Here is a 26,378-nt window from a genome sequence, read left to right as displayed (position 1 = left end):
TTGCCTTGCGGTGTCAGCTGCATATCTGGGGAGACACAGGGCATTCACATCTATTCGTACGTGGATGGTTGGCTGATCAAAGGCAGTCTCATCAAGAAGTGTTCGCAGTCCCATCTCATATCCTTGACCTATTCAGAGATTTAGGTCTGATGATGATAAACTACAAGAAGTCATAGACTCTAGGACTGGAAGGGACCTCGAGAGGTCATCGAGTCCAGTCCCCTGCCCTCATGGCAGGACCAAATACCGTCTAGACCATCCCTGATAGACATTTATCTAACCTACTCTTAAATATCTCCAGTGATTCCACAACTTCCCTAGGCAATCTATTCCAGTGTTTAACTACCCTGACAGTTAGGAACTTTTTCCTAATGTCCAACCTAAATCTCCCTTGCTGCAGTTTAAGCCCATTGCTTCTTGTTCTATCATTGGAGGCTAAGGTGAACAAGTTTTCTCCCTCCTCCTGATGACACCCTTTTAGATACCTGAAATGCCTCTACTGTTCTACCTGAGATGCCTCTACTGTTCTCAATTGAGAGAGATCATAAGGGTTTTAATAGACTCAAAATTGGTAAGAGCACCCCTCCCTGAGGAGAAATTTCACTTCATTGTGATAGTACTCCCTAGTATCAAAGCAAACCAATCAGTCATGGTCATGACTTGTATAAAAGTCATGGGTCGCATGTTGAATAACTTTTGGTGACCTCGGTAGCCAGACTTCCTCTTGTGCCATTACAAGGCTGGCGAAGATTGGTATGTTGTCCATTTTGACATTATATGGACATTGATAACCATTCCATCTCGTATGGTGGCATCACTGTGTTGGTACGCTTGCAGAACTATACTTTTCCATCCCTTCATCAAAAAGACTGATGTGGATGCTTCAGGAGCAGGATAGGGCACACACTTAGATGACCTTCAAACAGAGCATGTAAATGTGTTGGAGCTCCAGGCAGTCAGGCTTTTGCAGGCCGTTCATAACAGCCTTGAAAAGTTCTGCCATACAGATTCTCATGGACAACATGTCTGCAATGCACTGTAGTGGGTACTCATTTATCACACCTGTGCCTAGATTCCACCAGGTTTTGTAACTGATGTCAGACACATGGGATAATTCTGATACCCTTCACCTACCAGGTGTCAGCAATACACTAGTGAATCTTCTTAGCCAGTAATCTATAACCAGTTATGAGTGATTACCTCCAGAATATCTGTCCTTTCTCTGATATTTCACTGGTTGGCAAAAAAGTCCAGGATGGGAATACCCTACAGAGAGAACACTGAAGGTCCAAAATTCTGTTCCAGAGTGGGTATAAGTCACGGATCCATACAGGATGCTTTTCTCGCATCTTGAAAACAAGGCTTTCTTTATCTACATCTCTGCTGATTTTTCTGATAACCAAGATAATAAGTAAAATTGGACAAAAGGCAGTGCCTTTTATTAGCTCAGACAGTTTTGGCTGGTCGATCTTCAAATGTCACCTCAACCTCTAATTACACTGCCAGACAATAATATCACTTTATCAGGGTCAGGTTCTCTACCTGTGCCTGAAGTCATTACACTAAAATCCTGGATGTTGGCTTGCTAAGCACCACTGATAGATACCGTTGAGTGCAGGTCAACAGATCTTTCAGTAGAGCTGAAAGTCTTCCCAAGGAAAATCTGTTCTTTCAAATGGAAGAGATTCTCGATATGGCAACTTTGTAACAATCTGCATGTTCTGAAGGTTCCCATTCCCAAGGTTCTTGACTACATTCTGCACTTAAAGTTCTTGTGATTCTGTCAGTTCAGTCAAGGTTCTCTATATAGCATTTTCAGTAGATCACTCTCCAGTTCAGTCAATCTCCGTATTCCTTCATCCTGCTGTTCTGAAGCTTGTAACAGGTTGATCCATACTTATTCACTACTTAGAGAGCCTGCCCCTTTCTGGAATATAAGTGTCCTTAACAACATTACAGAGGACAGCCCCCCACCTCCTAGCTGCTTTCTGATTGCTCTCTTTACCAGCTTACTCTCAAGACAGTTTTCTGGTGGCTATTATGTTAGCAAGAAGGTTGAGTGAGATTATGACCAACCCTCCCTACATCATATTCGACAGAAATAAGAGTGTGGAAGCCTCAACCTACATTTATTACCCATATTGTTTCTCTCTTTCACATAAACCAGTGGTTCTCAACACATTTACCATTGTGGGCTGCATATGCAACTCTCTATATGTTATGTGAGCCGCATCCACACAGTATATAAACTACCTGTGTGACCCTGAGGATGCTGCATGGGCCGCAGCTGTGTGCTGATTGGGCTACAAGAGGGCTGCGGGTTGAGAACCACTGACCTAAATAAATCAATCAGTTTTCCTTTCCAAAACCCACACCATTCTGAGGGAGAAGAGGCATCACATTCTGGATATTACTGAAGCCGTAGGTTTATCTGGATAAGGTGATAGCATTTTTAGACTATCTCTGTGCCTCTTGATTGCATTAAGCAACGTAGGGACAAGCCATCTCGGCACAGAGACTATCTGGATGGATTACACAATGTATTTCTGTTACCAGCTAGCAGACATGTTCCTTCCTCCGAACATCAAGGCTCAATCTGCTTCTCTGTACTACCTAAAATAGGCTACTACCCAGTATTTCAAAAATATCTCTTTATCTGAAATAAATGGCCACCTGAAGTAATCCCCTGATTTTTTGTTAAACATTATGCTGTGGACCTGGCCTCCAGATTAGAGGCAAAACTGGAACAGGCTTATTAGTTTGTTTTATTTATTACTGTAACACCCACCTTCCAGATGGGCATTGCTTGCTAGTCACCTGGAATGGAGATCGACATGAACAAATACTCAAAGAAGAAAGAATGGTATTTTACAGTAACTGTGGTTCTTTCAGATGTTTTGTCCATGTGGATCTGCACAGCCTTTCCTTTAACGTTACTTTTTTGGAGTCTTTATTAGCTGGTATTCTCACTTAACGAGGGAACTGAGGAATGGTTGTGGCCCCTCCTCCCATTATGGCCATAGGTGGGGGGCTAGGCAACTACAAGGACATAACAGTGCATAGGAGACCCCCAGAGAGACTTATTCAGAGATTCTGATCCAATGCATATGGGTTGCATGCCCACTTGAAGTGGGATCTATGTGGACATACACCTTGAAGAATCACAGTGACTGTAAGGTAAGTAACACTCTTTATCGGAGGAAGATCATTAATTGTACTGGTCAGGGATACCATTCTAGACACCTTCTAGCAACAACTGGGACTAAATTAGTTTCTTGACCAGCATAATTCTTAAAATACTGTGGACATATCCTGAATTGAATCTTTGCTTGCCAGCTGTTTTTTTTTAAGAGGAGAAATTGGTATGTAGGAATCTAATAATGTGCTATTAAGAGACAGATCTAGCAAAACACCTATTGAAATCAGTGGAAGTTCGGGGTGTGCAGGACCTCATGCCCAGCTAGCTGGATATATTTAAATACGTATAAAGGCCTGTATAGCATGAATAGTGAGGGTAAAGTACATCGTAAAATAGTTTTTACTTAGTTCACTTGGTATTTATGGAGGAAATTTAAAAGGTTTGTTGAGGAAATTTAGAGGGATAATGTCAACTTCAGGGTTTTTTAATTGATTAATTTAAAAAATGCAGCTTTTGCTGTAACAGTCTTTTAAATATTTATATCCTGAATTTAAAAAAATCATAAGGCTTTTTCTGTTCCTCTGATGTTTGTAAGAATTTTTTCAGCAAGGGAGAAACTGACTTGACTACATGTGGGAAGAGTGAGATGGATTATAGGTAAAGTAATATAAAATGCACAAAAGTAAACAGAAAAAATATTGAAGAGTTATTTTTCTCTGTGTTGTATTTACTATAGTTACATGTAAAAGTTTGAGAGAACTATTTTTTCCAAGTTGCTTGTCAATTCAAAAAATAATTTTATTACTAAAATTCTTAAAAATTTAACTTTCGTTTGATTATAAACTCTTTGGAGCAGGAACAATCTTTTTGTTCTGTGTTTCTACACTGCCTACCACAATGGAATCCTGGTTCACAGCGAGGGCTTGTAGGCACTGCCACAATACAAATTATAAATTAATAATCAGAACTGAATTTTAAACAGTGAACATATTTTAAGAATGAATTGTCAGTGAATATTTTTAAGGTTTGCCAGACCAGGATTAGTTCTTGAAATAATCAATGGAATATCTATTCAACTTTCAGTTGGCAACCAGAGCGCCAAGTTCCTTTTAATGAAGTCAGATTACCACCTCCACCTGATATCAAGAAAGAAATAGGAGAAGGAGATGAAGTGGAGGTGAGTTGACTCTCATGTTTCCTTCCTAGCTTGCCCTCCTGTGGAAGTGACTGTTCAGACCGGATAATGTTAACACTGATTATAGTCACAAGAAAAAGTAGAGTTAAGCTTTAAAAGTGAGCATCTAATATATGTAGTGTCTGTCACTAGTAATGGTTGTACTTTTTGAAAGGTAGAATGGTCGAGTAGATGGAATGTGGTTATTATGAACTAGAAGTTACAATATAGAAGAATTTGGTTGAAAAATGTATTTGCAGTTTAAAAAAATCATAGGAAACAACCTTTCTCATTTTCATTAAAAATTTTCATGGAGCTTTTCATGTTTGCTCAGAAACTGATGATGATAAAAAATGGTGACCCTACCATTCCCATAAAAATTCAACAAAACAAATTTCCTACTGAAAATTTCCATGTAATTAAAAAGCCATTTTTGGTCAAAAAGAACCAGCTGTGTTAGGAACTTGATTTCTGATCCTGACTGCACCTCTGACTTGCCCTTAGGGTTTGAACTTGTGCCTGTTGAGGTCGATAGCAAAATTCCAATTGAATTCAGTGGTGCAGAATCAGGTCCTTAAGCTTTGTTTCCTCACCAGTAAAATGTCTCACTGTTTACTAGTTCACTTAGGTAGTATTGAGGTTAGTGTGTGTGTGTTGAAAATCTGAAACTGTATATCAGTTATATATGACTATATTGTGCTTGAGTAGCTCACATAGTTAAAAATTGAATTCCAGCTTCCATTCTAATTCTGCTTTTTCAGTTGGTTATGACCTCAAATAAATTCTCTTGGAGCTGAATTTTTCTATGTTTTATCTCAGCAAAGGGATGATTTTGTTTTTTGAAAGTTTGAGCAACCACAGCTCATCTCTGCTTGAGTTATGTAAATATGGAAGAAGAAAAGTTTTCCCCATGAGTTTGAATCTGAAATCTTGCACTTAGATGACTAAATTAATTTACGGTAGATTCAAGCATAAAGCCAAATTTGAAAGAAGCTTGTGTTCAGTAAATTTAAAGTTAGGAACATTTGAAATTGGTTGACTTTTGTTTGTGTGTGTTTTGATTTTTTTTTTTTTAATGTCCATGTTCATGGAATCTCTGTGTTTTGAGATATGACAAAAAACCCACCACACACATTCCCTCCCCCTCCCACTCTCTCCAGGACTTTCACTCCACTGTAGTAGTGTCCACACGGTGAACTAGTGCACAGCAAGCTTGTGTACTGTAGATTCACACACTGTGTTGCTGCACAGTAACTCACTGTGTAAACAAGCTTTGTTTGTCCTAGAAAGCTGTGAAAATGTTTCAAATTCAAGTTAATTTTATAATGAATGTCTTATTTTGCTCTTTTAATAAATAATATGTAAAACATTTTGCTAGAGAAAATGTACTGTGAAAAATGTTATTTTGGGAGTCTAGGTTAGGGTTCCTTTTTTCAAAGTTATCTTTGTATTAAACATATTTGACTACGGTTCTCTTCTTTGAGTAGATCCAGCCTTGTATTCCACTTAGGTGTCTGTGTGCGCCCAGTGCACTGGAGCCAGAGAATTTTGCCTATCAGTACCTGTAGGAAGCAACACTCATGCTAAATGAGGCAGCACTGCCTTGACCCCGTCCCTCAGTTCCTTTTTACCACTCATGGCTGGAGTTGGAGCTCTGTGTGGTTCTTAACCTCACAGTCTCTATATTCCTTAGTGACTTTTTTTCTAGTTGTATATAATTAATTAGTACTCTTAGTGTTAATTAGATTGAGCGTTAATTAACTTTCATTTAAGTATTCCCCTGGTGATATCCTCACCAGGATTTAACATTGTCCATTATATGGCGGAGCGATCCCCGGCAACTGATTCCCACACATAGTGCTTTCTGTGCTTAGGCTGAGCCACACGAACGGTGTTTGATTTGCAAATCGTTCACAAAATGGACTCGGGTGATGAAGGTTCTTTGTCTAAAGCAGCCTACTTGGACACGCCATGCAGCCTGCTTCGGCACTGAGGTTTAAATCAGATCAGAGGCTGCCCTCGGGTTCCAAGAGTGTTGTCATTTCATGGTCTGGATCCAGCGCCTCTCTGAAGAGACAGAGGAGTCGCTCCCTGTTGAGTGCACTGACGAAAAGGTTGTATAAGACTGATTGAGGCCTCTCGAGTTCGCATGGGGACTCATCTGTCTCCTGCAGAAAGAGCATATAGTACCATGGTGTGAATGCTGGTGCTTGAGATGGAGTAAGTCCCATTAACCACTCTCCAGGACCACACCCGGAGGTCAGAGACTTGTACCATTCTCTGCAGTTGCTCTGAGAGAGTAGCTCTTCCTATTAACGATGCACTCCTAGAGCCTGTTAGGGTTCTGTGGAGCATGCTGGCTTCAGTACTACTTACTGCAAAGTGCTTGGAGAAATGCTACTTTGTCTCAGTGCAGGGATTTGAGGGTTTTTATACCCACCCTGCCACAAATTCCCTGGTCATAAACACAGTGAATGATAGAGCCTGCCTGGCATGGCAGATTTAAGTCAACTTCTAAGGTTACACATGTTAAACAGATAGACCTGATGGATAGGAAGATTTACACCTTTTCTTCCTTGCAGATGTGGATTGCTAACCAGTAGGCATTGCTGTTGAAATAAGACTTTGTGAACTGGCTGGCTGTGTGTTAAATTTGCAGACCAGCTGACCGAAGCTTCCAGGGAAGTATTTTGGGCATTTATCACCAAAAGCTGATGGGTGGCTAAGAATTAATTGCAGTCCGCACTGGCCGCCAGGGATAGTTGGACAAAGTAATGGGCTCGATAATGACCATGAGAAGGGTGTGCTGGCTGCAGAATTTGGCCATTGCTCCTGATGTGCAGCAAGCTGTAGAGGATTTGCACTTTAATTGCTTCCTGTTTTGTTTTTTGTTTTTTATTTGGACAAGATGGATGAACTCTTCACTCCTTCGAGGACCGTAGGACTATCTTACGGCTGTTGGGGGTTTACACATTGGCAGTGCAGAGACCACCACTATGGTGGTCAACAACAGTATTGTCTGTAGTGCACATTTTGGCAGCTTTCCCTCCCCTGAGATAACTGGACTATCCCAGAAAGGGGCATAGGTTCCAGAGGAGGAGGCATTCAAGTCTGGGGTTTGGCCAATAGACATGCCTTCTCCAGGTGCCCCGCAAGCATCCATTTTGACTCCAGAACAGTGATCTAGTCATTGCATTCTTTTCCCCCCGTCCCCTCTGTTTGGGGACAAGTTGCCTCACTTTCATAATGGTTGGGGCTCGATCACCACTGACAGCTGGGTCCTAAGCACCATCAGATTGGGCTATGCCATACAGTTCCTTTCAGTCCCTCTTCAGGGGCCCGCTCTCATGAGATACTATTCCTCAAGCAGGTCCACTTTCTCCTGGCATTTTTTGTTTGGCTTCCTGGATCTCAGCTTAAGTATTGGGATGTGAACTTTGGTTCACACTCAGAAAATCGAGTTCATTGGGGCCCTAAAAGACAATGAGTTCAAGAGCCTTTTTGCCCACCAACTGTTTTAAGGCAATTTGCCACCTTTGCCTCAGTCTGCAGTCTCAGCTTCCAGGACAGTTCAGATGTGCCTGGGCTCTTGAACCACATGTTGGCTTGCATGCAGGTGGTCCAGTTTGCAAAATTGTGTGTTCAGCCCCTTCATATGTGGCTCAGGACAACTTACTGTCTCAACTCTTCACTCCTTGTACAAATTGGTTCATCTCCCTGCACTGGTCCTGGACTCCTTGGAGTGGTGGATGCTTCTGGAGAATGTTTGTCATCCCTTCATCCAGCCCAGGTCTGTTGTCACTGATGCCTCCTTGATGGGCTGGGGAGCACATCGGAGGTTACTGAAAGTTAGGCATCCGTGGTCAGAGCAGGAAGCCTTGCAGCATATCAAAATGCAGGAGCTTCTGGCTATCTACAATGCCTGTCACATTTTTCTGGACCATATCAGGGGCTTAGTGAGTCACATACTTACCAACAGTACCACTGTGATGTATTATGTGAATAGTCAAGGGGGAGCACACTCAAGGGTGCTCTGCCAAGAAACAATCAGGTTGTGGCAGTTCTGCATTGAGGAGAGTTTCACTCTGATACCCGACCATCTGCCAGGGGTCCAGAATCATCTCTCAGACCATCTCAGTAGGAATGTGTTTTTTCTAAGTCACAAGTGATCCCTGAGGCCAAGTGTCCTTCAGGTCATCTTCAGAGCTTGGGGCATTTTGATAATTGACCTGTTTGCTCTGAGGGACAACAGGAAATGTCTGTTCTCCTTTCGAGTGGGCCTTAGTCTGGGTTCCCTAAGTGACACTTTTCGCCTCAGCTCGCAGTCGGCTCTCCTGTATGCTTTTCTTCTGATCTCAGTCATCTCGCAAGTCATCCTCAAGCTGAAGGCGGATTGGGCCAAGCTTGTTCTCATTGCCTCAGCATATGTGAGGCAGTGCTGGTTCTCTGACGTTCTCACACTCTCAATTCAGCCTCCCTTGCTCCTTCCTCTCAAGGCATAACTGTTCCATGGTTGAGTGAGGAGAGAGAGCGGTGTTCAGTGGCTGTACGGAAGGTAGTACTCAACAGTAGAAAGCCTTCTACCAAATGGCTTATCTGGTGAAATAGAAGCAGTTTTTGATGTGGCCATTGGCCTGTGGAATTCAGCCTATACAGGTTTCTCTCCAGGGCGTCTTGGAGTACTTGCTGCACCTTCTGTCATGTTAGCTTAGCTTATTGAGAGTGCATCTGGCAGTTAATATCAGCATTTCATCCTCTCTCATTCAGGGAAGATCAGTCTTCTCCAATGGCACGGTAGCAAGATTCTTAAAAGGGCTTCTTCATCTCCATCCTTCTCTGGTCTGGGAGCTGATTCCTCTGTGAGACCTTAACATTTGGCTCTGGAGAGACAAAGCCAAGAGCTGGAGCAAGCCAAAGGCCAGGGAAGCAGTGGGAGGGGCTTACCCTCCGACTTTTCCACGAGCCCAGAGCTGGAGTCAGAGGGTTGAAAGACTCCCAGCAGAGAGGCTGGGGATGGGTTCCCATTGGGATGAGCATGGTTGCATTCTAGCTGGAAGGGCAGGGGTGGTTGTCTTGGTAAAAGGACATGAGAAGAGCAATGAAGTGCCTAGGTGGAAGACACTGGAGTATGGGACTCCCAGCAGAAAGGAAGAATGGGATTTTAAGCACTATATATGCTGGGTGTAAGAAATTGGCTAGTTTGGGACTTTTGTTGGAGATTATTTGAACTAGTTATAAGTAGCCCCAAGAAAGGGTATTATTTGTTGTGGGATTACTGGGGACTCTGAAGGGGAAACTGGGGCAGATGTATCTGTTGTGCAAATAGTCTGCTGCAGGATTGTGCCTAAAGCAGGTATTGCCCTATAACATGCATTTCTTGTAGGGCAAACCTTTAATATGACTGTAGAATAGCTGGATAATCATACTTCTTTGTACACATGTAAAAACATATCGTGACAGCATATAAATTCTACTATAGATGAAATACTACAGTGGAAGTCATATTTTATCTGCTAATATTTTGAAATAGATTGTATAGTGCCAAGAAAGAACTTGGATTTAAGTTGCAATTACCTGGGAAATCAGTTTTAAATTTTCTTAAACTATAATAAATTTATACTATTTGGGTTGTAATTTGCTGGAAAAACAGGGATGTTGACAGACCCCCTAATTATGTGGCTTCCCTAATGAGTTTTGCTGCAAATAAATAAAACTGTCTTTGTATATAGTAGGTAGAAAACTGAAGAGGTCATGTATAACGGTGTGGCATTCCATTTTGAGTTATGATATATCCTGTGTTTTCAGCACAGTATAGTCTGACAATTATGACGTGTTTTTTTAAAAGGAGCACTGCCTGTGTGTATTAAATTAAACCGGGAGGAATGATTAAAAGGGCATTTAATAGTAGGATATGGAGTCTTCCATTTCTAACTTGCCAGTTCAAATAAACCTTTTAAAACAAGAATGACTAAAAGCTGCAGTGGCCTCTGGGAAACGAATTTGGCAAGATTCAGAGTTTATTTAATAGTGGGTAAGAGGAACCATCAATAAAAAATACCCATTAGAACCAATTGGTGCTCTCAGCAACAGCCTCAGCCAAAGGCCAGTGATTGACTGAACCATAAAAACTCACCTACCCTCATATTCTCAGTGATGGCAACTTCAGATCAGGGCGTAAGCATGTTGCTAGGGTAGTGTAACTAATGATACTACTGCTGCGTATTCTGCTTGTTCCATAGTTTCCAGGACTGCTGATCTGTCATCTTTTCCAGAGCAATATATTCACACGCAAATTAAATTAATAGAAAAATGAAACACATGCCAAGTTTTTATCCAGATACACCAAAAGAGTTTGAAATCTCTCCTGCTCCTCCTGCATAGCTAGTATGAAAGATTATGCTGGTTCATAAATTGAACTAAAAATTGGCTGCAGTACTACTAAAAATAAAGCAAAACAACATGTTTGCTAAATAGAGAACAGAATTATTATTGAAAAACTGCTATTTTCAGGTTTCTAAATATTTGAAAACATCCTTTCAGGTAGCAAACTAGATATCTGCCAAATGAAGATAGAAATTGCAATACTTTTATATATCAAGTTCCTAGTACTGTAAAAACCTTAAGTGTTTGCTGCTTTCAGCTTTGACCAGTTAAAAATACTTAATTCTTCTGCATGGTAACTATCCAGTGTGTAATATAATACTGATGTTAGGCTTGCTCTACACACAGATTTTGTATCAGCATAACTATTTCTGTTTGGACATAAGCATATTTATGCCAGATAATTGTCTTCATGCTAGAAGTTTTGTTCCACCTTAATTATACTGGTAATGTTAAAATGGTACAATTTGTATGTATAGACAAGGCCTTAGTCTTTGTGTCAGAATAACAGAGTTAAAACAATGTAGAACTTGAACTAAAAGCTACTAGTACATTATTATTTTTTTGAAAACGCATGTTTGTTTAAAAATTTTGTTTTTTGTATTGGCTGTTTAAATCTGGAATTCCCAAATTTAGGTCCTGATCCTGCCCTCACTGAAGTTAATGGATAAACTCCATTTGACTTCAGTGGTTTTGAATTGTTTCCATAGTAAAAAACACTTGTGTATTAAGGAGAGACACAGTACTTGAACCTCCCATGAAATCTTAACAGCAAAACAAAACGAGAGCCAGAGCAAAGGAGAAAATATGGAAAAATTACTTGTGAATAAAGTTGAGTATGTCTGTAAGTCTTTGCAAGATTAAGGTCTTATCATTCTTTCAGCATAGCTATTTTTATACAATTATAGATTACATATGAGTCGGGCTTGGATATACATAGTAGTAGTGTATGCTATGATGCAAAAAAAAAATGCATTTATATGTAGAGATTTTTAGAAATTGAGAAGATAATTTTATGCAAAAACATAATATTTTTGAGCGTTCATTTATAATTCTTCAACACTCTGTGTGTGACTTATATAGAAACCTACCAAAGAAAACATTTCTAAACCTATATAGTCTGCTCCCTCATTATGAGATGAGCACTTGTGATTTTCCAACCAAGCCAACACCAGTTGCAATTCTGAGGAGACTGGGAGTTAAGTTTTAATTATGTATACAGAGTAGGGTAACCTGTTTGTTTTTTCTCAACACTTTTGTGTAATAAATTAATTACTATGTTGTTAAGTATTGCTCAACTAAATGTTCAGCTGAGGGAAAAGCTCCGAAAGATTTCATCTGAAACCTTTTTTCCAAAAAGGAGTAAGCTCCTGAAAAATAGACTTATAATGCCAGTGAATTTTTTAACCATACCTAAAGTACAGTGTCATTAGCATGGCTTTACAATATATTAATGCCTTCTCTTTTTATGTCAAAGTTAGATAAGAGTTTTTTAGAAAAAGTCCACAAACACAGAGGCTCTACTTTTTACCCTGGTGGTGATCATCATAATTAAGTTGAATGCATAGCCAATATTAAGAGGTGTAGGAATATAGTTATTGGAAATATTTTCATTTACCATTCTTTTGTTGATGTTTAGTGTGTGCTATGCTTTATTTAATATTTTATTCGACCTCTTATTACAAAATTATTAATTTTCTTTTGGACTGTATAATGTCTTAAACATGTTAATTCTTTATGAATGTTATCTTCACACTTATTGACTTCAATTGGTGATTGAAACCAAGCTCTGTTACATTTACTATTCGGTTTAACAGTGCCTCAGGAATTATAGGCTTGAGTAGAATCATAGAAATGTGGAGTTGGAAGGGACGTCAAGAAGCCATCAACTCTCCCTTCCCCCCTTTCCCTCCTCCCCCCCGGCCCTCCGTGCTGTTGCAAGGCCAAGTAAACCTAGACCAGTGGTTCTCAACCTTTCCAGGGTATTTTACCCCTTTCAGAGTGCATCTTGCATACCCCAAGTTTCACCTCCACTTAAAAACTATTTGCTTACAAAATCAGACATAAAAATACAAGTGTGTCACAGGACACTATTACTGAAAAATTGCTTACTTTCTCATTCTGTCTGTATGAAATTTTAGTTTGCACTGCCTTTGCTAGTGCTTTCTATGTAGCCTGTGATAAAACTAGCCAAATATCTAGATGAGACCTCTGTGTACTCCCAGGGGTACGCATGCCCCTGGTTGAGAACCACTGATTTAGACCATCTCTGACAGATGTTTGTCCAACCTGTTCTTAAAAGCCTCCAACAATTTGGACTCTACAACCTCCCTTGGAATTCTATTCCAGAGCTTAACTATCTCTGTAATTTGGAAAGTTTTTCCTACTATCTAACCTAAATCTCCTTTGCTGCAGATTAGGCCATTTACTTCTTGTCCTGTCTCCAGTGGACATGAAGAATGATTGATCGCCATCCTCTTTATAACAGCCCATAACATATTTGAAGACTGTTATCAGCTCCCCACTCAGACTTCTTTTCTCTAGACTAACCATGCCCAGTCTTTTTAACCTTTCATCAGAGGTCAGGTTTTCTAAACCTTTTATCATTTTTGTTACTCTTCTGTGGACTCTTTCCAGTTTGTGCCCATCTTTCCTAAAGTGTGGGGCCCAGAATTGGGCACACTCCCCTGGGTAAGGCCTCACCAGTGCTGAGCAGAGTGGGACAATGTTGTTGTGCATTTGATTTTTCCTTCCTAAGTGAATTACTTTGCACTTGTTTTTATTGAATTTCATCTTGTTGAATTCAGACCAATTCTCTAAATTGTCAAGGTCATTTTTTAATTTTAATCCTGTCCTTCAAAGTGCTTGCAACCCTCCCAGCATGTGTCCTCTGTAGATTTTATAAGCATACTCTTTACTCCATTATCCAAGTCATTAATGAAAATATTGAATAGTCCTGGACCCATGACTGACCACTGCAGGAGCCCACCAGATAAACCTTCCCAGTTTGATAGTGAACCATTGATAATTGCTCTTTGAGTATGGTGTTTCAACCAGTTATGCACCTACCTTATAGTAAATTAATCTAGTCCACATTTCCCTATTTGCTTATGAGAGTGTCATGTGAGCAGCTCAATAGAGTTGATACAGTAAATTGATCTAGACTCAGTTCAGTGACATGCAGTGGAAAATTCCATTCTAACTGAACAGAGTTCGAAGAACATTCACAGGCTTAGACAGTGTGACCTGGAATTTGCTCTGCAAAGTTACACAACAAGAATCTCTCAGCATCTTTATCAGAAATGCAAACTAAGTTTTATAAATTGGTAATGGCAAAGTAAGCATTAGTGTAACAATGTCACTATTAGAAAAGGCAAATGTATCTCTGAATAAGTAATGCACTTCTTTTAATGGGTAGGAAAGGTCTATGCCTGTGTATTATAAGATACAGCTTTGCAGAGAAGCAGTGTAGTCTAATAGCACACTGGTCTGAGAGAAAGCAAATTCTGTATCCAGTGCCGCTTCTGACTCGTCCTATTATCTTCACCAATTCCATTAGCTTTGTGCCTGTTTATCCATCTTTAAAATGGAAATGATTTTATCTGTTTCCCAGCAGTGTTAAGAGTACAGAACTGAGTTCCTTTCACGAAAGGTGCTATTAGAGTGTGAATTATTAGTTACAATGGTATGTCTGATTATGGCAGTTATAGCTAGTCACATTCTAATATAATGCTGTGGGAATATGCGGTAAATCAAGAATGGAAGGCATGATCAACCTGGTGACCTATTGTCAGTCAGTTATGCTAGATCAGAGTTCTAGTCTTTCTGCAATGACTAACAAACATTGAGAAGGCTGAGCTGGAAATATTCTGATCCTTAGAAAAGAGAGATTGCTTTTCATTGCTCTGCTGTGACCTTTCTGGATAGATATTTTGTGTCTGCTGAGCTCCCAAGTATCCATCATTATATTAAAAGATCTATTAAGCTGCTGCCTTCCTTTTGTTTTTCAGAGTAGAAATCTTCGGCCATCTCTCTTCCCATGGTCTTTTCCTCCTGTGGCCTGTTGTCATTTTACATTCTGTTCAGCCAAGGAGGGTTAGCCCTCACTTCTTCCAGAGAGGGATTTTTGCTAGGAATTAAACTTGAAAAAGAGGATGTGTGCTAAACTCCAGTGTTATTTGGTCAGTGGTTTACTGTGGTCTCTGCACTTTTTTTTTAATGAATATTTTCATTCTCTCTCACAGCCCTGCTTTTCCATCTCTTTCATTCTGCAGTAAAATCATAATCTGTTTATAGCACTGTTTTTGCCATGGGAATGAATATGTTGTCACAAGTTCAGCCTTCTGACCTCAGGGCCAGGAAGGTGCAGGTCTTTTTCTCCAGAGTGTGCTTGGTTGTAAAAGGTGCTGAGGAAAAAAAAAACTTGAAAAAGTATACAGTAACTCCTTGCTTAATGTTGTAGTTATGTTCCTGGAAAATGTGGCTTTAAGCGAAATGATGTTAAGCAAATCCAATTTCCTCATAAGAATTAATGTAAATGTGGCGGTTAGGTTCCAGTGAAATTTTTTTTCACTAGACAAAAAACCTATATATACACACACAGTATAAATTTTAAACAAACAATTTAATACTCTACACAGTAATGATTTGTGAAGCTTGGCTGAGGTGGTGAAGTCAGAGGGTGGGATATTTCCCAAGGAATGCCTTACTGCTAAATGATGAACTAGCATTCAGTTGAGCTCTCAAGGGTTAATGTAGCCTCACACTCTACAAGGCAGCACCAATGGAGGGAGGGGAGACAGCATGGCAACCAGAGTCACACACCCTGTGTGTAGGAGAGAGAGAGATGCACATTGCCCCTTTAAGTACACTGACCCCACTCTAAGTATGCTGCCTTTTTAAGTATAGCAAGCAAGCTGAGACAGCAGCTGCGGCCAGCAGGCTCTCTTTGTCCTGAGCCCTGTTGTGTACTAACCCTGCTCTACTTAGGCGGCAGGTTATATACATTTGCGGTGCTTGGGTTTCAGGAATATTCAGGGCCAGGTGCCCTGCTCCAGCAATATTTGGAGCTGGGTCTGTCCCCCGACTCTGCCTGGATCGGGCCCAGGCCCCCGTGGGCCTCCTCCCCCCCCGCTGCGTCCGTGCCTGGAGCAGGTCCCAGCCCCCGCCTGCCACCACTCCCCCTGTGCGTCCCCCCCGCCACGCCGCTCCCTGCCTGACAGAGAGCAGCGCACGCCTCTCCCCTGCCTGCTTGGGCTCCTGACAGAACTGCTGTCTGCTGCCCCAGGGTCCTAATGCCCGTCATCCGCTAATGGCAAGGCAGGCTGCCCTTCCCCTGCCCTTCTGCCCTAGCCCTGTGCCTCTCCAACACCCCGCACCCCTCATCCCCCGCACCCTAATCCTCTGCCCCAGCTCTGAGCCCTCCCGTAGCATGAGCCCCTCATCCTCAGCGCCAACCCTCATCCCTCCGCACCCTGATCCTCTGCCCCAGCCCTGAGCCCCCCGACATCATGAACCCTTCATCCACAGCCCCAACTCTCATCCCTCCGCACCCTGATCCTCTGCTCCAGCCCTGAGCCCCCCCTGCAGCATGAACCCCTCATCCTCAGCCAGAGCCCTCATCCCCCCGCACCCTGATCCTCTGCCCCAACCCTGAGCCCCGTCTTGCTTCATGAATCCCTCAGCCCCACAGCCCTCGCCTCTGCATTCCCTCCTATCCCCAAACTCCCTCCCAGAGCATGCACCTCCAGCCCAGAACCTGCACCCAAACTCCGTCCCAAAGCCTGAACCCCTCACCCCCTCCTGCACACCCACCCCCTGCCCCAGCCCGGAGCCTGCACCCAGCACCCAAACTCCATCCCAAAGCCTGCACCCTGCACCCCTCCTGCACCCTAATCCCCAGCCCAGGACCTGCACCCTAGACCTCCTCCCCCCCAAAATCCCTCCCAGAGCCTTAGGCAGGTGGGGGCGGAGTTGGGGGGGGGCGGGTTCTGGGCACCACCAAAATTTCTACAAACTTGCCACCCATGCTGCTGTATATGGAGAAGGGGTAAGCCAGGGGAAGGAGGAGAGCAGGGGGGAGGAGGGGGACACCCTGACATTAGCCCCCCTTCTCTCCTCCCCCTCGCCCTGTCCCACACAGCAAGCAGGAGGCTCCCATGAGCAGCTCCAAGTCAGAGGGCAGGAGCAGCACACAGCAGTGTGGGAGGGACAGCTGAACTGACCGCAGTTGATAGCACAGGGAGTTGCAGCAGTTGCCACACAGGGAACTTAGGGGAGCGGGGAGCTGATGAGGAGCTGCCAGTCCAAACTGGTTCCAAGCCCCGCCAGCTAGCTGCAACAGGCTGCTCTTCCTGCAAGCAGTGGACAAAGCAGATGGCTGCCAAACAAAGTTATAAGAGAGCATTGCGCAACTCTAAACAAGCATGTTCCCTAATTGATCAGCAATGTAACAATGAAACAACAATGTTAACCCGGAGGACTTGAAGTGAGGAGTTACTGTATCTGTGTTTTAGGGATAATAGGTGTACTACTCCATTCAGTATGAAACTGCCTGTTTTCATCTTGATTAATCCTTTAATATTAGTGGTGATTTAGTTCTCTGTTTTTACTGTCCGACTCCTTAATTTTCCATCAAGTTTTTTGGAACATAAATGTTCTTGAGGTGACTGGACTAGACTTGCCTTATTGATTTTGATACTCAGAGAAGGGTAGTTTGTCTCCATGAAATTTCTACAATTAGAGGGTTCTTCATATATGTAGAGGACAAGTTTTGGGGGGTGGAGGGGAAGATGCGTTCCCCCCACCAAAGTTAAAGCACCCAGTAAGGAAGATAGTATTGACAGCAGCATTGTCAGTGATGGATCTTAGATATAAAGTCTAAGAATTGCCATAGCATTTTTTCATTAGTAATATCAAGGAAAAAAGCCTATTTGGCATAGTCACTGTGGCCAGTGCAGGATATATTTTTGTCTGTTTTGCTGTGGCTACTTATAAATTTCTTTCTGATGGCCTTAGTTTACTACATTAATGTATACTGAACATGCGGAACAATTCAAAGTTGTGAATCCCCCAATTCATCACTTGCCTAATGTTAAATAGGCCCTGGAGTACCTATAGTAACACTATTGTGAGCTGACCTGAGTCCAGATCTTTGGGTAAACAAGAGACAAAATGGCATCCTTAACTGTGAATTTCTTGGTTCTTGTGCACTTTAGCCTCACAGAAAAGTGTTTAAATTTATTGTGGAATTGCAAGAATCCTGTGTCTTCACATGCTATTGAGTAAATTTTTAACCCCTCAAAAGCTGCCTTGTGTATTAACAACAGAATCTGCACACCTATTCTGTGTAGTGCAATGTTATGAAAATATATATGATGAGAAGCACATATAACTGTGGCTAACTGGAATTTTATATAAAAATAGTTTTAAATTGCAGTATCTTATACTACTGGTGACTTTTATCTTGGTGATTAGCTGAGTTAGTTGAAAAAGATTCATTTCTGCTTTACTGCTAGTTTAACCTGTTAGGTTTTTTAATTGTGCGGCTATATTTTAAATATGCTCCCCTTGTATTTTTTCCTTTCAGGTTTACTCAAGAGCAAATGACCAAGAACCTTGTGGCTGGTGGCTGGCAAAAGTTCGAATGATGAAAGGAGAGGTAAGTTACTTTAAAACTTATGACTATCTGCTCCTATTTGAAGTGCAGCAAGTATGGAAGGTAAATATTGCAAGACTCATTAAATCTGTGTGCAGTATCTTGTGAGGGAGAAATGACACTGTGATATAATGACGTAAGGACATGAAAAACAGAGCAGGTGAGAGTGGGTTGTCACTAATACAGAAACAAAGCATAGCTTGAAAAAAGGAGAAGGAACCCAAAATTAAGTATTACCAACACAAAACCACTATAGCAGGTTAGGTCATACATTAAGGCCGCTCATGGCAATGGTAACTTTTAGCTGGCTGACTATGCACAGGTTGGGGGGTAACAATAAATATTCTTTCTTGTAAATTGCTCACTAAGTTGGGATGACTCCTGGATTCTTGTCATTTTGTGTGATTGACACACCTTGGGTCAATATACTTTGTGTCTGGTCGTTCAGGTTCTGTAAGAACTACATTGCATGCCTAACTCTGATTTATGTGTTCATATATTGGATGAGCCATTTCTGGACTATGTGTGGTACCTTGTATATCTGTATGCTTAGTTTCTGACATAATTTGAAACAAATCAATCTATTTTGCAAACAGAATTGGTGAAGTTAAAAAAATATGTAATGCAAAAAATGTCCCTACCTGTATTTCTAACATCCTGATAAGATTTTAAATTTGATTCAGTTCTCATAATTAAGTTACTTCACATTATTTGTATGGGTAATAGAATGTCAGAGTTATGAATACCAGATTTATGAATTGATCAGGCAACCCCACACATCATTTAGAATCAGAAGTACATAATCAGGCAGCAGCAGAGACCTCCTCCCCTCAAAAAAAGCAAGTACAGTACAGTACTGTGTTAAATGTAAATTACTATTAAAAAAAAAAGAGAGCAGCATTTTTCTTCTGCGTAACAAAGTTTCAAAGCTTTATTAAGTCAATGTTCAGTTGTAAACTTTTGAAAGAACAACCATAATATTTTGTTCTGAGTTACGAACAACCTCCATTCTTGAGGTGTTTGTGACTCTGCTACTGTATTATTTTTTTTCTTTACATTTCACTCAGCTTAGTGAAAGGAGACTAATCTGTTGTTTCTATTAAAAACATTTTTCAGTGCTCTTCTGTTTTTTCTTCCTATGTGCTAGGAGAACTCAACCAAGTTTTGATTAAAATGCAGCAAGGACATGTTATTTTAAAATAAATATATATTTCCATGAATAGTTAAAAAATACACTGAATTTTGGGCTTAAACTATAAAATGTAACATGATGACATTTCATTAATTTAATTACACATTTCAGTTAAGAGTTTGGCAGTTGGTTTTTTTTCAAAGAGGGGTTTGGAACTGGAGTTGTATTTAAATAATGCCCAAATACCACAGCATCATGCATCAACCAAGAGACTGAATAAAATACAAACAATAATAAAACTGGAAGTTGGCTATGATGGTGAGTGCCCTAGAAAGAACCGAAGTAGCTAGAACAGCAAGTTAGATTTCTAAAGTTTTCAGTAAAATAAGTAAAAATTGAAGGTGACAATCTTTAATGTGGACAAGAATGTTTTTTGAACAGATGTTTTTCTCAGCAGTGCTCCTGTAATAAATAGGAGCCTGATTCTGCTAGTCTTCCATGTCCTGGATTGAGTCGACAGAATTGGCAGTCAGAAAAAAACAGTATTTGATTTACAAACTGTGCAAACTTAGTTTCCAGTTGTACAATGCAATGTGCATATGTATACCCCTCCACCCATATAGAGACCCATTGGCTTCAGTGGGACACTGGGGAGGGGGTCTGCGCAGGCTTATAACATTGGAGGAGCACAGCTTTGTCAAAATAGAACTATGTTTTAATGTGTAAACCCATACTGTATATTTCCTTGATGGTGGAGATAGTAGCTGTTACCTTTATGAAATGGTTACTTTTAATTAATGATTTTTAAAAAAAAAAAAACTTTCCCCGCTTAGTTTTATGTCATTGAGTATGCTGCTTGTGATGCCACGTACAACGAAATAGTCACATTTGAACGACTTCGACCCGTGAATCAAAATAAAACTGTCAAAAAGAACACATTCTTTAAGTGCACAGTGGATGTTCCTGAAGATCTGAGAGATGCGTGAGTAGCTCTGCATACTGTAACTTCACTATTATTCATTTCAACATTGCAAATTCCTTTCTCCATATATGTATCTTAAATTCTTATCTTAGGTTATTTTTTGGAGAGAATACTCCTGTTGTAGTTCAAAGTTAAATGTCATTAACTGTGATACTTCAATCAAATATGAAAGTGATGTGGTTTCCAATCATCCTCTGGGACAGTTGTACCTGCCCCCTCCTTTTTCCCCCCACCAGAAGGCTTGGTGATTTTTCTGGTGGTTTGGCCATATGCTCTGTGGTTGAGCTGAATGCCATGGAAGAAGTAGTCTTTGGTCAAACAGGCTGCTTCCTGAGCATTCAACCCTGTACACATGAGCTGCTACTGTAGCCAGCTGCAGTATAGAGTAACAAGTAGAAAAGGAAGACTTCCAAGGAGCTGCAGACAGCTTTACCTCTTTCACATGTGCAGTGTGAAATCAGGTAGACCCCCTGACACATCCCCTTGCACTAGTCTGGAGTTTTCCAAGCTGAGAAACATTTCTTATTATAGACTACTGCCGTGTTTTCATTTTTGATTAATAGGGTTGCACAGTTCTTATTGATACGAATGTCTTCAGCTGAAGTAACCTTTACAACATTCATTTCTCTAGGTGCGCTAATGAAAATGCACATAAGGATTTTAAGAAAGCTGTAGGAGCTTGTCGAATTTTCTACCATACTGAAACTATGCAGTTAATAATACTGGTAGGAAATCAAGTTTATTTTTTGTGCAGACAGTGCGTGAATATTCAAGATATTAACTACTACATTTTGATTGGTTACAGAATGTTGGGTGCTTCCTGCATATCTGTGTGAAATAATTTATTTGTAAGGCTATGCACGTTTCAAGCAGTTTATATGTATGTGTTCATAATATTTTAAAATAATGTATTTTGGAGTAGGCTCATTGGATTGGTGTCAGTACTGCATCAAAGACAGCCTGAGTTTGGGAGTGATCTTTGGTCTCTCTGATTAATGTTTCCTGCGATGCAGCTTTCTGCAGAAGTAATGTACTTAATCTCTTTTGAGGGTAAAAGCACTCTTGCACAAATTCCTTTTACTGGATGGAGCAGAGAGATCATAGTCATAATCATAGTCATTTAGGGAATTGGGAGCCTTAGTCCTATCTTTTACATATTTTTAATTGTCAGTCGAAGCCAGGGAAAAGCTAGTACTCAGTCTCCAAGTATCAAAGGAAAAATTTAAAGGCAACTCTCACGAAGTTTTTCAAATGCAGTGAGACTGAAATTGGGTTTGGCCTGGGGATTCCTGCATCTGCCTTCTAACATATTAGTTTTCACTCACACCTGTGTAGGAGAATCACACAAACATCACACCTGGCTTAATTAGATTTGCTGATAAGGAATATTTTCATCAGCAGTAATTTGTCTTTGCAGTTCTATTTCCTTGGGACAGAATTTTCCATATAAATTTACCTGTTCAGATTCAGTTTTCCCTTCTTACTTTCTCGGATCTTCCAGTGAAGAAGTGTGTGACCTGCACATATATGGTAAAAAGATTACATAAAGTAATCTAGCAGTTTATAATAGATCCCTAGTGGGATTATCTCATTGCAACATTCACTGTATAGGTCCAGTAGAAAAACTGTGGCTGTAAAGATATGGAGCCAATGGTAATGGATTTGTGGGATTTTGTTTTGGAAGCTGAATTTTTCTTGGTATGTCTTGTTTTGAGACCTTGAGGAAGGCTAATATCAATAAGTGACTTTCTAAATTGGGATTTATATTTACAATTCAATTCAACTGTAAAAGTAAACAGAGTTTTAATTTGCCCTCTGAATGCAGATTTTCTTTATCAAAAGGGGATATTGCTTATCTTACCACTTCTCTTTTTGTAGTCTGCCAGCGAATCAACAGTGAAGAGAGTAAATATATTGAGTGACATGCATTTGCGCAGTATTCGTACCAAGCTAATGCTCATGTCAAGAAATGAAGAAGCCACAAAACACTTAGAAGTAAGCTGTCTTAGAATGGAATTGTTTAAAGTAATCATTTAACTGTGTTCAGTTTTGAGTTTCTTCTGATGGTGGACAAATTCTTTCACCTTCCCCTAGTGCACAAAACAACTTGCAGCAGCATTTCATGAGGAATTTGTTGTAAGAGAAGATTTAATGGGACTTGCAATAGGAACACATGGTAGTAACATACAGCAAGCGAGGAAAGTTCCAGGAGTAACTGCAATTGAACTTGAGGAAGATACTGGTACTTTCAGGATCTATGGAGAGGTAAGGGGAAAAGATTTTTTTGTTCTTCATATTTAATAGTTGGTTTACTTTGGTGGTTATTATTACTGCACAGAGATGAGATCTGAGTACAGGAACAAGAGTCAGAGATTGCCGAGTTCTAATTCCAATTCTGACACAGTTTGTGGGGCCAGTCAGCTTACCCTCTGTGTTTCTGCAGATGTGAAGTGGGGATAAAAATACATACTTCACAGGGCGAGTGTTGTAGGTGGTATATTTAGCTGTCTCATATTTGTAAAGCATTTTGAAGATGAGAATTACTATAGTATCATGTAATAAATGTTTGTCACTTTAGCTGTTACCTTTTTTGTTTTGAGTGTACACAGTTTTTAACCAGTGAAGCCCCTGCTCCCCACACCTTTTCTTTTGTTTTCCTTTTTCTTTTTGGGTGTTGCCTATTTCATCATTTTCGAACTCCAGGCTTTCTGTTTTTCGCTCCCTATCATCATGAATGACTACTAAGTTAGAGATTTGTAATTCTGTTTAGACTTCTTCATTCTGGCCATGGAGCTTTTGTAATGTGATTGAAAGCTCCAGAAGTAAAGCTGATATTTAAAAGAGGATATAATATGCACAGTATGTGCTCCAGTCTATTAAAGGAGAACAGGTCACATATCATAATGTTATTTACAGATCACTAGTCATTGGTTGCTAACTAATCAAAAGGTTCAGCAGCAGTGTCTTATGTTGTTTCTCATTTGAGGCCTGAAGTTGACCTTTTGTGACTCTAACTGTGGAACTTTAACATTCAGTTAGTCATTTTCTGTATTTAATAATAATAAAAGCTGGAAAAGACCCCTTATATAGTCTTCTACCACTGGTGTAACACACTACAGTTTGTTGGGGAACATATGAGTTATAAAAAGTCTCTTAGGCAAAAGGCCAACAAGCAGCATGAGGTGGAGGGGAGAGAAATTACTCTTGGTTGCAATACTACTTATTGTATACAGGTAATACTTGCTCAGGACCAAATACTTATTGCAAGGTATTATTCTTGTTAAATGACTATATATTACCTGCCATTCTTCAGACTAGCATGTTTCTCTCCAAACTGCCATGTCCTCTGTACATAGTAAATATACTGGAGTGTATAAATATAGGTGTGCTCATATAATTCTATAAAGGGATTAAATATTAACAGGTTGAGAGCCCTGATTGTTGACTCTGGTTGAGGAGCACTTGATGCAGGTCAGGAGGGGAGTGTACAAATGTGGTTTTAAAGCTATTTTTGTGCCCTTGTGATCCTGGGGCTGCTTTAATTAGTCCTTTCCCCTAAATCAGCATTCATCTCTGAGCCAGAGCATAGAGCCACTTTTTGGGTGGGCTGTAGTAGTGGTTGAAGTCTCTTGTGTTCCCTTAGATAGAACTTTTGTCTTTTGGATTCTCACAGTCTATAGACCCTGTGTCTACCACCCAACTCCTGGGCCAAATTCCACCAGTCTGCCTCCAAATCCTCCCTCAAAAGAGCACTGTGCAGAGAATTTCTCTCCCAAGTAACATCTTTGTAACCTGCTCTTTTTTCCACCTGCACTAAAGCAGGACCTCTGGTGTACAAACCTTGTGAGCATGCACATATGGAAAAGGATTTTAACCATGTCAGTTCAGCTGTGTGCATGTAACTTGTATACAAATATATAAAAATAAAATCACACATTATTTCTGAACTTAGTTTATTTTCAATATTGATATATCTAAAACCACAATGATTTTTTTTAGCTTGTATCCAGATCTCCTATTCCACATTAAAAGAAAAATTTAATATCCTGTATTATAGGAGGAGTGGTAGCTACCGCTATATTTAGGCTGCCTAACATTTTACATTATAAAGCATTCTGCAACTTTTTCTCTGAGAAGCTGTCACACCTTCATTGCTTGCAGTTGGCTTTTGAATGCCTTCAGGGAAGCCTTGAAGGCCTAGCGATGGGTAGAATGTCTTCAGTCTAGCAAAAGGCCCTTTCTTTGTCCTAAAAAAATTCTGTTCAGCTTTTATTGAGATATAAACTACTAAAAATTGTTTCCCTTTTCTCACTTATGTACCTTAGGAAAATGTTGGCAGCAAACTAAAATAATAACTGAGCATGAAAATTCTAAATTCAGGCAACTGCCTAAGTAACAGCAGCAGATGCTGTAATGAGAATACCTGGGAACTGCTGAGGTAGTTGTATTGAGGGAGGAACTTCCCCCAAAACCCAGCTCAGAGTTCCTGCATCCCATACCTCCTGTCAGAGTTCCCTCCCCACTCTGAACTTGGGGGTACAGATGTGGAGACCTGCATGAAAGACCCCCCTAAACTTATATTCCACCAGCTTAGGTTAAAAACTTTCCCAAGGCACAAATTCCTTTCCTTGTTCTTGGATGGTATTTCTGCCACCACCAAGTGATTTAAACAAACATTGGGGGGGGCACACTTGAAGCCTTATCTCCCCCAAAATATCCCCCCAAGCCTCTTCATCCTTTCTGGATGGGGGAAGGGGGAGACGTTTGAGAATAATATACCAACCGATAGGTTAACAAAGTGAGCACAGACCAAATCCCTGTTTTCTAGGACACTGAAAATCAATCAGGTTCTTAAAAGAAGAATTTTTTTTTTTAAAGTAAAAATCACACCTGCAAAATCAGAATGAAAGATAACTTTACAGGGTAAATAAAAAGATTTAAAGCGCAGAGGATTTCCCTCTAGGCTCAACTTCAAAGTTACAAAAACAGGAATAAACCTCCCTCTTTAGCATAGGGAAAATTCACAAGCTAAAACAAAAGATAATCTAACGCATTTCCTTGCTATTACTTACAATTTCTGTAATTTTTAGATGTATCAGATAAAGATCTTTTTAGGAGCTGGGTTACCTGCTTTGTGTCTCTTTGTCCCGAGAGAGAACCAACAATGAGATCAAAAACAAAACTTCCCCCTCCCCCCTGATTTGAAAGTATCTTTTTTCCCCATTGGTCCTTCTGGTCAGGTGCCAACTAGGTTAATTGAACTGATTCACCCCTTACAGGTAAGTGATTCTGTAGCTCTGGCCAGGAAGGATTTAGGTTACTGCATACATAAAGGTTGTTACCCTTCCCTTTATATTTATGACACCACCTTTTGAGGCATCATAGAGCAGGAGCTCCCAAAACGCCCAAGGGTGGTATGAGAAAGGAGGAGAGCCTTGCTGTGCTCCCTCTGTCTTTGACAGATTTGATGGTCTAATGGATGAAAGGGAAGCTGTAGACATGATATATATTGACTTCAGTAAGGCTTGATAGAGTCTCGCATAACATTCTCATAAGCACACTGGGGAAATGTGACCTAGATGAGATTATTGCAAGATGGCTCCATAACTAGTTGAAAGACCATACTCAAAGAGTAGTTATCAATGGTTTGCTTTGAAACTGGAAGGATTTATCTAGTGAGGGCCTGAAGGGGTCTGTCCTGGATCCAGTACTATTTGGTATTTTCAGCAATGACTTGGATAGTGGAATAGAGAGTGTGCTTATAAAATTTGCAGATACCACCAAGCTAGGAGGGATTGCAATTACTTTGGAGGACAGGATTAAAATTCAAAATGATCTTTCCAAACTGGAGAGTTAGTCTGAAATCAGGAAGATGAAATTCAATAAAGACAGTTACTTAACTTAGGAAGGAAA

At 40.5% G+C, this 26,378-nt stretch overlaps 1 protein-coding gene across 4 annotated transcripts in view; it reads left to right on the top strand.

Annotated features, from left to right (window-relative positions):
• Positions 1-26,378, top strand: part of FXR1 (FMR1 autosomal homolog 1) — a 70,301-nt gene that overhangs the window by 23,512 nt on the left and 20,411 nt on the right. For all 4 annotated transcript variants that reach the window (XM_030575176.1, XM_030575174.1, XM_030575175.1 and 1 more), the window contains exons 3-8: positions 4,223-4,316; positions 18,283-18,354; positions 20,317-20,465; positions 21,097-21,190; positions 22,344-22,460; positions 22,560-22,730. In XM_030575176.1, the coding sequence (XP_030431036.1) occupies positions 4,223-4,316; positions 18,283-18,354; positions 20,317-20,465; positions 21,097-21,190; positions 22,344-22,460; positions 22,560-22,730 (697 nt within the window). The remainder of the gene's footprint in view (positions 1-4,222; positions 4,317-18,282; positions 18,355-20,316; positions 20,466-21,096; positions 21,191-22,343; positions 22,461-22,559; positions 22,731-26,378) is intronic.

This window comes from Gopherus evgoodei, chromosome 9 (assembly GCF_007399415.2).
Source record: "Gopherus evgoodei ecotype Sinaloan lineage chromosome 9, rGopEvg1_v1.p, whole genome shotgun sequence".
NCBI classification, from domain to species: Eukaryota; Metazoa; Chordata; order Testudines; family Testudinidae; genus Gopherus; species Gopherus evgoodei.
Note: the sequence above shows the minus strand (reverse complement) of the source record. Positions and strands in the feature narration are given on the sequence as shown.